Source organism: Mytilus californianus, unplaced genomic scaffold (genome assembly GCF_021869535.1).
Source record: "Mytilus californianus isolate M0D057914Y unplaced genomic scaffold, xbMytCali1.0.p SCAF_7, whole genome shotgun sequence".
NCBI classification, from domain to species: Eukaryota; Metazoa; Mollusca; class Bivalvia; order Mytilida; family Mytilidae; genus Mytilus; species Mytilus californianus.
In genome coordinates this window covers 71,673,417-71,691,479 of record NW_026262723.1, presented here as the reverse complement: position 1 = coordinate 71,691,479, position 18,063 = coordinate 71,673,417, and the positions used below count along the sequence as shown (strand labels likewise).

Sequence of the window (18,063 nt, the reverse complement as noted above, 5' to 3'; positions counted from 1 at the left end):
TGGTGTACAAATTTTTGCACCTCATGTTTGTGGTATACCATCTTTTCCGCAAGTTAATTGTTTTCTGTTTGGTATTAAATTAATATTAAGATCCATTTTGTAACATCTGGTCATCAATTTAAGGGTTTAAGAACATCGGTTGTTTGACCTGTTAGTCAAATGCGTTTTGTTAAAATATATTTTTTCACTTTTTTGGTCTTTTGGAAAATGTTGTTTGTGTTGTATTTAGACCCCTCTCCCTAGAAATTTGTTTTATATGCACACGTATAAAAATTGCGGTTTTTATCCAACACAATCATAGGTTTGAACGTTGTTTTCAATTTAGACTTGTATATATAACATAATACATCTTTATTAAAAGGTTAACTCCTAACTATCCTACTGCCTGTCGATACTTTTATTTTGGCATTGCACAAGTCATGTCTTCTAAGACTGTCCATGACGTTAAAACACTAAATCCCTGGTATGTGTTTTAGTCGATTTTAGTCTCTGATGCATGATTTTTTATTATTAATTGTTTTTGGCTTTTAACTAGCTTTCAGTAACTGCGAGTACTCTCAAATCGTACTTTCGTTGTTATTTGACTGTTGGTACAATTTGATATGCATTTTTGTTATTTAATGTTTACTTATGTTGTGTAATCTCGTCTCACTATTTTTAATATATACCACCTTTGGAGTGTTTGGTATTACGATAAATTTTCACTTCTGTTCTCGTACTATGAATAACAAAATTATTTATTTTGTAAAAAATATTTCTGTACTCCATGTATACATTACAACAAAATTATTTTTATTTACCTGTGTACGTTATTTTATTTGGTGGCATTTTATCCAAGGTTATATGTCTTTCTGATATTGTTTTACATCTAACCCCCCCTTTTTTTTTATTAATTTTGTATTTACATTGTGTCATAGATCAAATTTATTCGTTCAGTGTATTTTCACTTGCTTTTGTTAATATGTCTTTTGATTGAGTTAAGCCATTTCAATTGATATTTTATAGTGTGTCTTTCTATGTTGTGATGTTACACTATTGTTTCAGGTTAGGGTGAAGTTTGGCGCCTATCAAAACGTTTAAACCCGCTGCATTTGTTTGCACCTGTCCTAAGTCAGGAACCTGATGTTCAGTGGTTGTCGTTTATTGATGTGGTTCATAAGTGTTTCTCGTTTCTCGTTTTTTATATAGATTAGACCGTTGGTTTTCCCGTTTGAATGGTTTTACACTAGTCATTTTTGAGGCCCTTTATAACTTGCTGTTCGGTGTGAGCCAAGGCTCCGTGTTCAAGGCCGTACTTTGACCTATAATGGTTTACTTTTAAAAAATTGTGACTTGGATGGAGAGTTGTTTCATTGGCACTCATACCACATCTTCTTATATCTATTATGTAGACCATTCTCAATCATTACAAATTGGAACGAAGAACATATTGTTAGCAGAATTGCCGATGACATTTTCAAACATGTGAATACATGAAATGCCCCACCCTCCCAAAACTAAAGTAATACTTTGGTCAAGACACAAAACAAAAAATACATCTTTACACTGTAAGCTTTGCAAAAACTCAATTCTAAAAATACAGGAAAGCTTTATTCGAACGTAAGTCATAAATTCAATACAATTATATAACAAAACAATATACCATTATCCTTATTTTTTTTATATACAATTAAATTGATGATTCACCGTATTCGAATAATGTGCTATTACCTCTGTTGACATCTTACATATTTTTTCAGATAACTGCCATGGTCTACGAGAGATACTTTGGATAACAGTTTGTACAACACCTCAACCGAATTCTTGCAACAGATGTAAAATTAAAAATTTAAGATTTGATCTCACCAAAGCCTGTTCCGTTGCTGCAGACAGTGACATTGTAACTAAAATACGGTTAATTACGTCTAATACTTGTATTGCAGCGACACAGTACATAATTATGTGGAATGAAATTAAAGGTATATATATTTGACAATCAAGATTGTTTAATGTCCTGATGATCTTTTAAAACTATTTGCTGTTTTAATATTTTGTTGTAATCTAAACGTTTCAATATTACCAATTATGTTTAGACGCACCAAGGCAAAATACATCCAGAGAGTTCTTTATCAAGCATTTCACGAAATCCTCAGATATCAAAGTTTTGACACCATCTAGTAGTCTCTTTAAATCTATACAATTAATGTTATTATTAGTTTTGAATTGACCTCTACAGTGTGATTTTCTGCTGTCGTAACATCGTTGACTTTTGGTGAAATAACGGATTCAAACATATTATTCTGCAGACGTTACACAATAGATCACACTCAAAATTTTTTAATGCATGCATATTGTGGTATATTTTTGTGTACACTTGAGTCCTTCTTTCAGTTATAACAAATATTACAGACAAATGGCAAATTTGTTCACTTAGATCCCAACAAAATTGCTAAAACTTGTAAAACATTTAGCACCCTCAAAATATGACTATTCGACTTAACCCATAAATATCAAATAATAGTGCTATAAGTGATAATATTTTCTGTTATAAGAAACCGTCGCGCATAATAATAATATTACAAATTACTTATGTAGAGCTACAAATAGTTCTGTGAGGAATATGTTGTACAAAATAAGACGTTGCCCTCACGTCTTTTTAGGAATTATTTTGAAAATATTTGGGCATATTCAGAAAAGAAATGATGTTTACCATAAACGTTATTCGGAACAAGCTTATCAATTACTAAACATACAACACAGATACAAACTTAAAAATCATTGTTTTAAGTCATTATTGCCTCCTCTTTTGTAAGTTAGTTTCAAATTTATGCAAATGTATCAACATTTTGTTTTTAGGAGGTAACGGTATTTTTGTATAAAATAAGTTGTTGGTCTTATTATTTTATAGCTATATATATATATAGTCATAAGGTCATATCATACATTTCTGCTTATAATTATTGTGTTTTCTTAATTAACTTGTACATTAGTTGAACATGTTGAAGATCAATCGTCGTCAACAAGAAATATACCAACTACATGGCCTTTCACACAAACATCAACATATGGTGAACATGACCTGTTTACATCTTCAGGTAATATTCTAGTCGATTTTAATTTGGTTTTATGAGGGAGAGAAGCGTAGGGGCGGAAATTGCAACCGTTATGGATAAAAAGTAATATTAATGACGTAAATAAACTCATCATAGATACTAAGCTTTTATGTACGCCAGACGCGCGTTTCGGTGACGCTCGAATCAAAAACGTTAAAAAGGCGGCCAACGTAAACAGTTGTAAAACCAGATGGACATTAATTCGTGTATTGTTTGCGATATGTTTACAAAATATTTTCATTTTAGATTATGTAAAGCAAAATATCGTTCCATACTGACTAGGAGTTGTGGAACAATTCGACAATTTGAATTATGTCTAATGATTACTGAAGTTTGCAATTAAGGATTTTATTTACTTTATTCACAATGCTTTTCTCCATAAAAATGGTACCATGCGCTACAAAATTATAGTTTTGGGATATAATTCTACATATTTTGTTAAAAATGAGCCTGAAAATAAACTATGCTACACCGAAGAACAAGTGATCAGTATGCTAGAGTTTCTCATTGACAACATATTTGTTGAATTTGGTGGTCAAACTTTCCAGCAGGTTGTTGACATTCCTATGGAAACCAACTCTGCATCTCTTCTGGCCGACCTTTTCTTGTTTTGATATTAGTCTGTGTTCCTTCTGACACTTGTAAAAAAGCAAGAAGATCAAAGAAGCTAGATCATTTGATTTCACATACAGGTATGATGAAGTTCTTTCCATTAACAACCTAAACTTTACTGATGGGGTCCCATTAATGTATCCTCTTGAGCTAGAGATGATTAAAGAAACCTCAGATATACAGCTTCCTCCGCCTCATTTTTAGACATTTTCCTTGAATTCGACAACAGCGGTCATCTTAGTACAAGAATCTATGACACACGAGACGATTACAATTTTGAAATCATAAATTTTCCACACCTTAGCAGCAATATACCGTTGAGTCGTTTAGAAAATTTCGAATATGGAAGTCTTGGTAACGCAATTTTACTTTGATGTCATTTGATACATTTGTGGGATTTCATATTTAAATTTGATATCTATCCAATTTAACCACAAAAGTAGGTCTATTTCAGGAACATTTCAGGTAAACGTGTAAATCATAAACAAGCGTCACCAAATATGACTTTTTTAAAGAAGTAAACAACACAAACTAACTTTCCCTTTGCCTAGGCCTCCCTTGTTTTTCTGAGTCTTTGGTGCAGGAAGCCTTATATATCAATGAACCTATACTTTCAGCTTTTTAAAACCCTTGATCAGCCAGTAGAGTTACTCTTTAACTTTTGTATGCATGATTCTTCTCGAAATTGTTACAGCTGGGTCTCTTCGAATTTTTGTAACATTGCAATGATAAGTTGAGCCATCTAAGACGGAATGTAGTAGTATAAATTAAGGCAACAGTGGTTTACCAATGTTAAAATCTCATAAATCTTTTAAAAAGACGAACCAAGTTAACAAACAAAAACAGAGGGAATCGGATGAACTCTAAAAGAAGCATGACGGGATGCGTCGACAGGGAAAATAGAGGGGCCTGATGGGTTATTTTCGTTCTTCGTGATCGGCGCATTTTCGCTATCGTGATCCGTTTTTCTACAGATTTTTTTTTTAATATTTTCGTGATCCGTGATCATGGAAATTTATTTTCTGTGAATCGTGATTGACAAAAAAATCAACTCGTGAATCGTGATGAGACCCCCCACCCCCACCCCATCAGGCCTCTCAAAATAAGCTCATCATAGATATCATGATTTAAATTTGATACGCCTGTCGCGTCTACAAAAGACTCATCAATGACGCTTGGATCATAAAAGTTAAAAAGGCCAAATAATAACGAAGTTGAAGAGCATTGAGGACCCACACGTTCGAAAGGTTTTGGCAAATACATCTATGATAATCTATTCATGGGGTAGAACATCCTCAGTATTTTGAAAACTCTAAGTTTTGTAAACAGTTAATTTGGATAAGCGTAACCTGCTATGCATACATTCCCCGCTATGCTAATGCACACTCAGGCAAAATGTCACAATCGAAAATGTAAGAACACAATCGGTCAAGATACAGACCTTTCTGGTTTTTAAATATCTAAGACTGCCAAAAAATGTCTCTAAAGTGTTGAGACATAAACACATCGTATTTGTTGTCGATTTCAGTCGTTTTTTCGGAGCAGTTTTTGCGTGAGGAGCACTTACATGCTTATGAAGTCATGCACAAATGCAACGTATCAATTGAGATATGTAAACACCATACGAAATGGGCAGGGTATATGTTACTGCTGAAAAATGGGAAATTGACGATTGGAAAGTAGAAATCATCAAGTTAGTCCTTCTAGATTGAAGTCGTCCATCTGTGGCAATATCAAGGAAAAGATCAAGATATGTAGCAGAAATTTCAAATTCCGGTATAATCCTTTATTGCAAGATCACTGCAAGCACTCACTGAATTGTGGGTTATTGAGTGACAAGACATCAATACATCTCAAAGTGAAATAAAAAAAAAAAAATTTTCTGTAATTCTTTGGGAAGGCTTGTAGGGGTGCACAATCAGCACTTATTGAAATACCGACTCACTGTTGAAAAATCAATTCACCATGCAAACACAACAAATAAGGCCCGAATTTTGATGATATTATCCTCGGTGTATTTATTTTTGGAATCAGTGCTATGCTTCATAAAGTAAAATTTTTCATGGTTTAATAACAGAACTTTGTATCTACGAACCCAATTTTTTATAGAAAAGACCCTGTTTAATGTGACGATTTATTGCTTGATTTGGTCTTTTAACTTTTTTATTCGGGCGTCATTGATGGGTATATTGTAGACAAAACGCGCGTCTGTTGTACAAAATTGTAACCCAGGATCTATGATGAGTGCTTTTTTTTTAGATCTTTCAATTGATATGATTGAGCATGGTGAATATAAGTGTGATGCGTACAAGAATCAAAAGTTTTGATATAACTGCAAAATTGTAAAGCTTGTGATTGGAAATTGTGCAGTAGTTTTTTTTAATACTTACGAACCCACATCTTATTGACAAGGCTGGTTAAGCATACCTTATCCCATTATGCTGAAGGCCATCTTTTACTGTAGAAAGAAACAATGGTGGTTTGCTTTTTAGAAATATATTTAGTCGAACATCTTGACGACCTATCGACCCTATCATCTTACTACATTTTAATAAGATATTTTTTATCCATTCAACAAATTACTGCAATATTTTTTTGTGTATTTTTTAGTTGAAGGACAGTCGTCATCAACACACTCATTACAAACTACAAGGTCTATAACACCAACATATAGTGAACATGTACCATATACATCTACAGGTAACATTCTATTTTATATAAATACGTGATGTGGCAGAAGGATAACTTTGATAACTGTTTAGATGATAGAGCATTATTTTGGGACGAAATGATAGAAACATGTACTTTCATTAATATAAGACTGTCAGCGTTGGATATAGTATTCTATGTTCGTTTGTCTACCCAACGAAATAGAACCCCTTGCGATTTATCAAGTTTGGTCCAATCTTTATTATGAACTTTTAACATTTTGTTTGTATCTATGAAGTCAATCTCCTTTTGATTTTGGTGTCTTAATTTCACCCTAAGGTAACATTTGACGTCTTTAATTAACTCTTGTTTGCATCATTGGGCCCTGTTGCAGATAAGAAACAATTTGAAGCTCTACAAATACAATATAAAAATAAGAAAATGTGGTATAATTGCCAATAAGAAACCTCTCTACCAGAGACCAAATGACGTAGAAATTAACAGCTTTATAGGTCACCGTACGCCGTTCAACAATGAACAAATCCAATTAGTAAGCTATACAAGGCCCCCAAATAACATAGGTAAAACAATTAAAAAAACGACCTGATTTATGTACAAAATAATAAACGAAAAACAAATATGGTATACAGCAACAAACGCCAACCAATGCATTACAGACTCCTGACTTGGGACAAGCACATACAGAATGTCGCGGGGTTAAGCATGTTTGCTGGCGCCAAAACCTTCCCCTAACCTTGGACAGTGGATTAACAGTACACAATAAGAACTAACAATGAATATCAGTTAAAAAGGGCTTATCTCATCAATTCGATACAAAGCACAAACAAACTAACAAAAATACAAAAGACGCAAAGTGCAGATCTGAGAGTACTCGCAGCTACTGAAAGTTAGGTCAAAGCCAATAACAACAAATAAAACAATTATGTATCTTACTCTAAAATATCCATCAGAACACATCCAACATATAATGGATTTAGTGAAAGACGTCATTAACAGTTAGAGAAAAACATGACATTGTGCAATGCCAAATTATAGGTATCCACAGATTGTATGACCGTGAATGTGCATGTGTGTCTAACAATAATATTTAGTCGGGTTTTAATTTATTGTTAACAAAATCAATATTAATACCGATTAAAAACAAGATTCAAAGATTTGATTACACTGTTGAATTGGTAACCTTTTAGAATAAGTCAATATGACTAAATTTACGAGCTCTGTACACAACAGCACCGTAAAATTTGGGATATTCTATCCCGTCTGTAATAAGTTTTCTGCAGGTACAGCCAAACTTCCTAACCAAATCTTTGTATCAAAGATTATTGCTGAAGGTTTTAAGTAATTTGAGAAAACGAAATTCTTGACTTAACAATTTTCCAGTTATATATAGATTACGTTCATTGCAATCCAAAACGTCACTACAGACAGGAGCATAGTGAAAAAGTTGTGATATATAAACACCCTAAGATGGGTCCAAAGGAACATCATCGTCCAAAAAAAAGGAAAATAAACAATAAGGAACGAAAAACCGTCCCTTTTGTCGTAAATATTTTTGTAGTGTTTCCCGTGTAAAACTGAAATATATAATCTAGGATAGGACAATTATTGCTGTATAAGACTATAATCATGAATTCACAAATCCGAAGGGACGTCTTTGAGTTACCTTCATCAGGAACTGTCAGTGACAAAAATTTGAAAGCCAGGGATGTATAAAAACGTACAAACGTTACCAGCTATAATACAAAAATGACCTAAACGAATAGCCAAATTCATCGAAGGTAAATTTTTAACTGATAGAGTTAGTTTTTTAAACAATTTATTAATAAAGAACGAGGATTTTTAGAAATTTATATTACAAATCATGTCAGTACCGAACAACTGACTACTAAGCTGATGGTACACTCGGTTACTAACAGTCCAACATCAGTAGTATTGACCCACCCAGTGCTAATAAAGACGATAACACTTTAGGAATTGTGCGTCCCATGACATGATATTACATAACAGGATTCCCAAAAAACTTTTTCAACATTTAAACTTGAAATAAGTACATTTTTCTGTGTAACGATAGAGCAGGATCTGCTTACCCTTCCGGAGCACCTGAGATCATCCCAGTTTTTGGTGGGGTTCGTGTTGCTTGGTCTTTAGTTTTCTATGTTGTGTCATCTGTACTATTATTTGTCTGTTTGTCTTTTTATTTTTGACCATGGCGTTGTCAGTTTGTTTTCGATCTATGAGTTTGACTGTCCCTCTGGTATCTTTCGTCCCTCTTTTAATGATTCTTACAAGGCCGGATGACAATCAAAGACCATAAGACGAAAGGAAAAAAAAACAGACAATACCATACAAAAAAAAGAGACAAATAACAATCCAAAACACTAGACAGAAGATATTCGTGTTGCTCATTACAATTCAGTAATAAGTAGCATTTTTTTGTGATCTGACAATCGAGGAATACATGATAAGTCAGTAGCTACGACAAATGGAACATATATGTGGTCATTTGTGCTAACAATATACTTAATTATGATGGCATGCGTAAATCTCTCGAATGGCTGACATCATCTTAACCATTTGGATATTGCTCTTATGAATCCTGAAAAGAAGCTACCCTATAATAAGAAAATAATGAAAAGAAACGCAAGAACTCCATCTGCCGGTGTTGCTAGAATGTTGCTACACAAAAAAAAAGTGCAATGAAAATTTAAATACTTAGTAAATTCTATAAATGTAACAAAAGAGAAGATACCAAGGGGTAATCTAACAATATTTTATGTCTGTTAACTAAATCAAAATGGTGTCAATAACACTTCGAAAGGGTGGCCAACTTTTGTCGTAAAGATTTGTTTTTTACCGACCATCATTGTCAATTTCTAGATGTAAGTCAAGATATGAGGCTGAGTTATCTGTATTTGTTGTATCCTTTATCTCAAGTCCGATGGGATAGATTTGTTCAACATAGTCACCAAATTTTGAATTATTTAGTGAGGGAACATCATCTATATAGCGGAATGTGAAGTTGAAGGATACTGCTAACTTCTTTTTTTTTCTTCTTAAGAAGTTCCTGTATGAAGTCAGCCTCATATGAATTAAGGAACAAGTCGACAAGAAGAGGAGCACAGTTGGTTCCCATAGGAAAGCCGATTTTTTGTTGAAAAAAACGTCTTCCAAACGTAACAAATATGTTGTAAATCAAGAAATCAAGCATCTTGATAAAGTCAGTTTTAGAGAATTTTTTGTTTGAATCAAAGTGATTTTTTACAAAGTACGATTCAGCCCTCCGTAAGATAAGATAAAAGTTGTATCTACTTCGGCCATTCTTTTTTATGAAACAAAGCAGGACCAACTTTTTCAATTTGTCTTCTAGTTTGGAATGGGGAATACTTGTGTAAAGTGTAGAAAAGTCAAATGTTTTAATACTATTGCAAGATGAAAGAGTCTTAGATTGTATGTACTCTAAAAGATCTTTGGATTTTTTTAGTATCCACATCTGATTCACGCCACCTCTGGAATAGGTAGTTTCACAATAACTTTGAAGCCCGGCTTTTACTGCTGATAAAATTGATGTTAATAACTTAGAAAGAGGTTTCGCGGAGCACTTGGAATATCCAGTAAAAACCTCTAACAGGAGGGATTGTGGTTGATTTTCATATGATGAAGACATTATATTTCATTTAGTTTAATTGAGATGTTGAGCTGGCATGTCAGTAACTGCTAGTAGTCCTTTGTTAATTTATATTTATCGTTGTCATTTTGCTAAGTTCTTTTGTTACCTATTCTAACATCGAACTCGGACTTCTTTTAAACTGAGTTTTACTGTGCGCTTTGCTGTGTGTTTTTTTTTATCCAACATTTGCTAGAGGTATAGGGGCAGGGTTGAGGTCCCAGAAAACATGTTTAAGCCCCTTCGCAGTTTTGCCCCGTCACAAGTCAGGAACCTCTAGCCTTGTTAGTATGTTTTTTTTTCATTTTTAGTTCATTTGAACGTTTCGGAGTTTAGTTTGGCGTCCATTACGCTGAACTAATATATATAATTGTTAACGGGCCAGCTAAAGCTCACCTCCGTGTGCGGGATTTTTTTGCTGCGTTGAAGACCCATTGGTGACCTTGTGCTATTTTCTGCTCTTTGGTCGAGTTTTTGCCACTTTGACACATTCCCCGTACCATTCTCTTTCCCTCCGAAATGAATGCCGATCTTCAATTATCTCAAAGCCGCTTTTTTACATCCTGCTATTTGGACCATTTGTTGTTTGTTTCTGTTTGCAAATCTAATTGTTCAAAGGGTCGGGTGTTGGTGGTTGGTTTGGTCTGTTTTGCTGACAAATATTTTTTATCAAAAACAGTTATCATTTCAATATATAACTGCCTCATTTACATTTGCATATTTCACTATCCAAAAGTTGTAGTCTGGCTCTTATTTGTCTAAATAAATAAATGTAATTTGATGCTATCAATCTGACAAAGTAATACGACTTCTGGTCAGGCAAATTAAAAAATATATATTTCAAACCATTATGTAAATTTTTTCTCAAGTTCCTTTCTATAGTCTATAGATCCCCTGAAATGACTGTGCACTTACAAAATGGGAAAATTTTGAATTTTCCTCCAGTGCAAGTTTCTAAATGTTCACTTGGGATGTGTCTGTGTCCCGGTTGTCGTATTTGTTGCTTGTGAATCCTGACTCCGTCGCAAATATTGTTCCCTGTTTGTTAAGTATAATTATCTTTGCAGTTTGGGCAAGTTATGCAATGTAACAAGTTTTCTGACTTGCATACTAATATGTTTGTGTTTATATCGTTTATATTAGTGTTGTCAACAATTAATCGGTTAACCGGTTAACATTTGGAAGGACCGAATATCGAATACCAAAAGCGCTCACCGGTTAACCGGACCTTTTTTCAATTCTAATAGATTTGAAATGAATGTGTATTGAAATCATTAATAAATGTATAAAATGATAGTCTTGCTAATTAATTTGACAGATCAATTGTCCAGTATTTTGATTTCTACTATTAACCCTGAAAACACTCCAATTTTACAAATGTAATTAACACAAAGAAACTTATCTATCTGCTAACGGCAAGATCTCAAGTAAAAATAATTAGCGTACATGTTTTTTCGAACTGTTGTAAGCTGGTTAAATTTTACGATCTACTTCATTATTTCACTTTGATATAATATTGCGTAGACCTACATGTAAATATGCCACCTCCGTCTTCGAAGAAGTGTGTCATACTTTAAACGAAATGCCGACTCAAAAGGGGTAAAACGCAAATTATGTGAACGGAATTAATGTATAATACCGTGTGGTACGAGTAACACGCTTAATCATCTCAAATTGAAACACTCCACATAGTTTTTTGAGACACCAGAGAAAATGAAACAATCACCGGTTTCAGACTTTGTCAATTCGCCGATATCAAAAAGATTTTTATCTTCTAAATCTGAAGTTATAACAAATGCCATAGTTGCTCTGGTAGTATTGGATTATTAAAAATGAAACTCCACCAGCATATACTTCAATTCATCTGATCATAAAACCGTGTATTTATTGTATTATCATTTAATACTTTTTTTCTGGTTCGAATTTGGCTTTTGTTAGATGCTGTTTAATACCTTTAGGATGTCTTCTGCTGTAGATGATGGAATCTTCTTTTTCCAAATTTTTTCATAACGTCCATTTGAAATATAATCGGAAGAGTTAATTTTACTATTTTGAAAGTGTTTGGTAGTGACGTTTCGTGAGTATCTACGAACGATATAAGATCACTGTTGTTTAGATTTTCTGGTGCTCGTAACTGTGTGCCAAAGTGTTAATTTTCTTATCCAAACTTTTTCCAGAGTGATTATCTCCTACTTAGATCAAGCAGCGTTATGGTCAATAGTGGTAATAGTCAGTCGATTGAGATCTGCCCTAATTTGGCCTGATGATCTCAAGTGATGACGGAGGGGAAGGTCTGGCTTAAATTCAGTCACTACGATGGCCGCTCATACGTTTGTGAAATGGCTGTCCTGACTCACCAACATATTGTTTACCACATTTACACTGTAGGAGATTTGTAAATAACATTGCAAAATATTGTGTATTTCGTTCCAGTGTAGTGACTGTTAAAAGTCTAGGTATTCAGTATTTGCTTGCAAGTCACACATCGTTTGTCCCAACAACCCCTGCAAGAGCCCGCTGACGAAAAGCCTGGTTTTGAAGATAAATGGGGTCTCACCAGCAAGTCTTTAAGGCTCTAAGGAAAGCTATTACGTGTGGTTCAGGAAAGATCTTGGATAGTTCCGGATGTTTTATATAATATATATTATTAATATATACCCGTTCTTGTATATAATTAAAGTAGCACAGCAAAGCTTTCAACGTTAGTACAAAGCAGAACAGTAATGACTTTGAATTTTATGATTTCTTTTACTTTTAGCCAGCAATATAAAGGACAAAGATTCTCATTCCATGTCAGACAACCAAAAAGTTATTGGTAAGTCACAAATAAATAAAACATAATTGATAATGACGTTTCATAATATAATATTATATGATTTGTAAGCCTGAATTAAAAGGGGCGATATTAAGATGCAAAACGATGCTTGAAATCAAAAACTCATTAAAGATATAGCCATCGTTTAATTTTGTATGTGAAACTTTCTTTTTCTTTGTAAGTTCAAATCAAATGCGAAAGCGAAAAGTTGTCCTAAATACATGTAAAACAATCAATGCCTAGAGGAAAAATCGTAAAGAGTAAAAGATTTTAGTATCAACATTTATAACACTTTTGTTTGTACATGTTTGTAGTTACTCATTTTAACACTGCAATTTAAATGAGAACAATAAACGTGATTTTTCAAATCATTCTTGCATATGATTAGGAAAAGCGCTACGGTCGCACGAAATTTATCAAGTGTTATTTTCAGTCATTTTATTTTCTGCATTTTACTTCTTTTTATTATATTACTTGAACAAATCGGTGATTTCAGGTGCTCCGAAATTGTGAACAGATTCTAGTCCACATGTGGCACCCGTCGTCTTGCAAAGAATAACAAGGTTGAAACAAATAAGTGTATATACGCTAATAATAGATTTCCATTCAGGTTTGACCATTGGTGCATCTGTTAGTGCTGTAATAATTGTCATTTTACTGATTTGTCTTCTTATAGTTATAAGACGAAGGTAACTATCTTTTTTATCGATTTGTATTTTGTATTACATTGATTTCAATATTACTCGTTACTCAATCTGTTTCTTGAATTTCACAAGGGTTTCGCACTATATATCTTCAGATACGTTTAAGATGTGTTTATTCGTGACGATTCACATAAAAAGTCCCAGTACTCGAATGTAACTATGATCATGCCTGAGTCGGATTTTAGATGAGGTACACGCCTATACAAGTGACTCCATTAAAACACATAATTCTAATTTCGAGCATACAATTCATCGCTCTTTGTCCTAAATTAAGCGTGTTTAGGAGAAAAGCACAAATTCCAAGTTGAAGTCTATTGTTGAATCCGCCATGTATTAACTACAACAACAACTTTCCACGTTAATGACAAGGTCACTACATCAAAATGACAGAAGACTGGCCTGTCAAGGTTACACATTAAAACAGTTGATTAAAAAAGTAAAACTTATTTTTTGAATCATTAACCTCATCAAAGTTTGTTCTTCTACAACGAATTCCATAACAGAGCACATTTACGGTAAGAGTCACACTAAAACTTTTAACGCATGGTTATATTCAAACTTATATTGGTATAATACTTACACACTAGTGGACGAGGATGCATGCGTTACAACTGAACAAAAATATGAAGTTGTTTTATCCTCTTTTAAAGATTTTAAAATCATCTGAATTTGGCGTAACATTGTTTTTTTTTAAATAGACTGTAAGAGAAAGGGTCGCATGCTAAGGAAGCATATGCTTTCTTTTTTTTGTGGAACTCGATATCACTCCTGATATCAAAGAGAGTTCGTTTGGAGAAAGCCACAACAATGCTTTGGATGATCGATGTTGATATGTCTGTCATTTATTGTTAGATAGAAGTCTTTCTATTTTCTTTTAATTTTGCTTTGTTTCCTCATTTCATTTTTGATTGTCCCTTAAAATAGTTTCTTATGCATGTTCTAAATAGTAACCTTTTAAAAATCATTTGTCAATAAAAAAGTAAAAACAAAATTACCAAACTATGTTTATCAAAAAAAAGGGGGAAATTTAAAAAAAACCTGACAAAACCAAATGTTCAACTATATTAACCAACGGAATGATTAAAATCAACTGTCATATTCCAGACTTCGTACATGCATTTTCCAAAGAAAATATTGGCTTGGTGTGATCTTTATTGTATCAAACCAATCTAAAAATAAATCAAATTTAGGGAAAAGTATTAGACAACAGCCCAAACGTGGCTAGAAACACATATTTTAAGGTTGGCACATGGCCTTCACTGGTCGGCAATAACCGTTACAGTACGATTTGGAGTAAAAAAAAATAGATCAAATATAATCGTTTCTACCCTTTTGTTAAAAACTAAATTTTCAATATATTTTTTTTCATAAAAAGACATTTTGGAATAGTAATTTTTAAACAGTATTTACAGCCATGAAATGGAAGGAAGAACACAATAATGACAAAATTGCATACACTATTTAATATTTCACTTGCTCATGCTGAACAAATTCCATAACCCGCACCGAAAAGATATTCAGGAATAAAATGTGGTATATAATTATCTACTCGCAAGCAGACAACTGTTTCGGATGAAACTCTTTGTCCTCTATTGTAATTTCCCAGAATACTCCTAAAAATAGTCTATTAAACGCTATGCTTAAACTTGAAAAAATTAAGTCATCCTACAACTGAAATATACACTGATAACCAATAATATTTTCGGGGAATTTACAAGTTAAAATGAGTTTAAAGATAGCTAATTCTGCATAGAGATGTCAAAACATAAAATTCACTAAATTCCTTTAGTGGACATTTAATTCCTAGCAAAGTTTATCATTTCAACATGTTCAAAGTGTATGCTTTCAGATCATTAGAAAAGAAATCAGACAAAAAGAACCAAACCATACAGAACTCCGAAGATGGAAATGATTACACTAGACGACAGAATATTGCCTTACCTATGCAAGGAGATTTGACAGAATACAATGAATTAGCCATGTGTCGTGATAGTCATCAATACGGAGATTTAAAATCGGTGGGAACAAAACTACACGAGACAACCTATGATTATATCGGCCCTAACATACACAAACAAGAAACAGATATTTGTAAAAATGATGAGATAAACTCTACAAGGAATCCAGGTGTTGAATTAATTCAAGAGTATTCAGTACTAGACCCAAATGAGAAAACATCAAATACAGTTAATGTTATTTTAAATGCTGGAAGGGATTGCGATACATATGCAGTTCTCGATCCTGATGAATCCACCAACCACCTTCGTTCTGGAGCCGTCAACAATGATCGATTAGATATACCCGTGTGTGAATCTAACAATAAGCACATAAAAGAATCAACATGTTCTTATGCTAAAGATGAATCCTATGCAGTTCTTGACCCAAATATTACAGGCTTTGATCGAACTGAAAACGATGAAAAAAACGAATCATCTGAAACTTATACCGTACTCGACCCTAATATAACTGGATTTAATCGTTCTGATCTTACTCATGGATCCGGAGGTATGCCGAACTTGAAGGATCATTTAAATAAAAACGGCTTAATTCAGCCATTTGGGAATGGCAATGATTACGAGTTTGCAAATCCTATAGCTGGTGATCCGTCCTTAAAGTCATGTTTGCCAAGTTACAGAGATCGAACAAATAGTGGAGGAAGCTATGGTACTTATCAAACTGGCAATACTCACCGACGTCAAGACATCCATCAACAGAATCCTGAAGAAAATGTTTACAACCGCACTGTTGATGATGTATATGACTCAGCCTTCCATAAAAGGATGCCAACCTCTAGTGATGATATCTACGATCATTTCTCTGGCGAGAAGATAAATGACTGTGGTAAAACCTAAAAAGACTAAACGTTGATAAAACATAGCATGGAAATGCGAATATGAAACTTATATCTATCAACATATTTCAAAAGTATATAATTGCCTTATGAACTGATATCATAAACACTTTTTTATAACATACCTACTCATTACATTTGTACCAAATTATTATTCCTATAAGCTCATCACAGTTTCATCATCACTGTTCAAAACTTTCCGATATCGCATTTATTAAGTATTTGTGCATATTTTAGTCGTTGCTTTGGAATGATTGTAAAAATTAAACTAACATTTTACAAAACTAAAAGTTCATTCTTATCCATCATCAATAAATGATGCATTTTCTAAAATGCAATTTGTCACTTTTAAGTCTTTCCCAGGTTAAAAAAAATGCATACAAGTATACAAAATATATGTAGTATCCGAGTACCACACACACACACACACACACACACATAATCTAGCACAAATCCATTCAATCAAGTGAGCACCACACACATATGCATCCTAGATTTGTAAATGTTTGTTGACCAACTCTTAGACATTATCAATGTTATGGAAATAGTCTTTAAAAAAAATAAACGTTACCAATAATAACCACAAAGAAATTGAAAACTAAAATTGCACATAAAACTGAAATAAAAGAAACATTACTTTACATTAGTTAAAAATGAAAATAAATAAATAAATAATCAGGAACACAGCTTAGAGCGTCACGGTTGATCTACATGTACATTGTATATATTAAAAACTCATAAAAATACCATTCTTATAATTTGGTTATCCAAACGCGAGTTCTGTCTACTTAAGACTCATTGGTGGAGCTCGAATCAATACAGTTGATAGGTGAAATCAAATACGATGATTGATTGTTGGTTGCTTAGCGTCCAGTGGTAAATATTTCATGCATTTTCAGGACGGTAACACATTAACAATATATACAATAGGTAGGTCCGGTGATAGAGGACGTTTGAGATGAAGGGCGGGGAAATTTGGACTGCCACTGGAAAATGAGGGTAAATTGGATACAGACATTTTGGCTTGCAACAGTCCAACTACGGGTTGCAAGGGTTCTTAATGTACATAGACTATATGGCACTCTCTCGAGGCATCAGCTTTTACGTCCCCATTCTGACTGGACGTGGTTGCGTACTTGTACATCCCACACAGACAAACGGACGCCCCACTTTTGCAAGGGTTTTACTGTCGGCCGAAAGAAGACCAAAGTGACCATATTTCTATTCCTCAGTCACACTTGAGGCCAATTCAAATACGAAGTTGTAGAGCATTGGAGACCAAAAATTCCGAAAAATTGTGCAAAATACGTCTGACATGATATATGCCTTGTGATAGAAACCCTTAACGTTTCGAATATTTAAACATAGTGAATAGGGGAAAGTTCCGTCGATTGAGAGTGCTGCGGTTTCGTCCAGAGAGATGTAAAAAGTTTTTATTTCAAATCTTTATTTTTGCCTTTTTGAAATTTATAAAGAACGAAGAATGAGAAAATTAATGGCAAAATTTGCATCACAACAAGAGCTCTGTAGAATCTTCATGAATTGCATATTAATAATTTCACTGCGGATACATAGATTGTCGGAATATGCATCTAGTGGATTACAATTGGTGCCGTTTAATACGATTAACCTCTCCTGTTGGACAATTTTTATCC

The 18,063-nt window shown here is 33.5% G+C and overlaps 1 protein-coding gene across 2 annotated transcripts in view; it reads left to right on the top strand.

The window, feature by feature from the left end:
* The window catches only part of LOC127710124 (uncharacterized), a 35,106-nt gene extending 18,353 nt beyond the window's left edge, over window positions 1–16,753 (top strand). Inside the window, exons 6-11 of one of the 2 annotated variants that reach the window (XM_052215873.1) lie at window positions 1,740–1,958; window positions 2,970–3,074; window positions 6,315–6,404; window positions 12,797–12,853; window positions 13,464–13,542; window positions 15,407–16,753. In XM_052215873.1, the coding sequence (XP_052071833.1) occupies window positions 1,740–1,958; window positions 2,970–3,074; window positions 6,315–6,404; window positions 12,797–12,853; window positions 13,464–13,542; window positions 15,407–16,409 (1,553 nt within the window). In that variant the 3' untranslated portion in view covers window positions 16,410–16,753. The remainder of the gene's footprint in view (window positions 1–1,739; window positions 1,959–2,969; window positions 3,075–6,314; window positions 6,405–12,796; window positions 12,854–13,463; window positions 13,543–15,406) is intronic. The other variant, XM_052215874.1, reaches the window with a different exon arrangement.
* The last annotated feature ends 1,310 nt before the right edge of the window (window positions 16,754–18,063 follow it).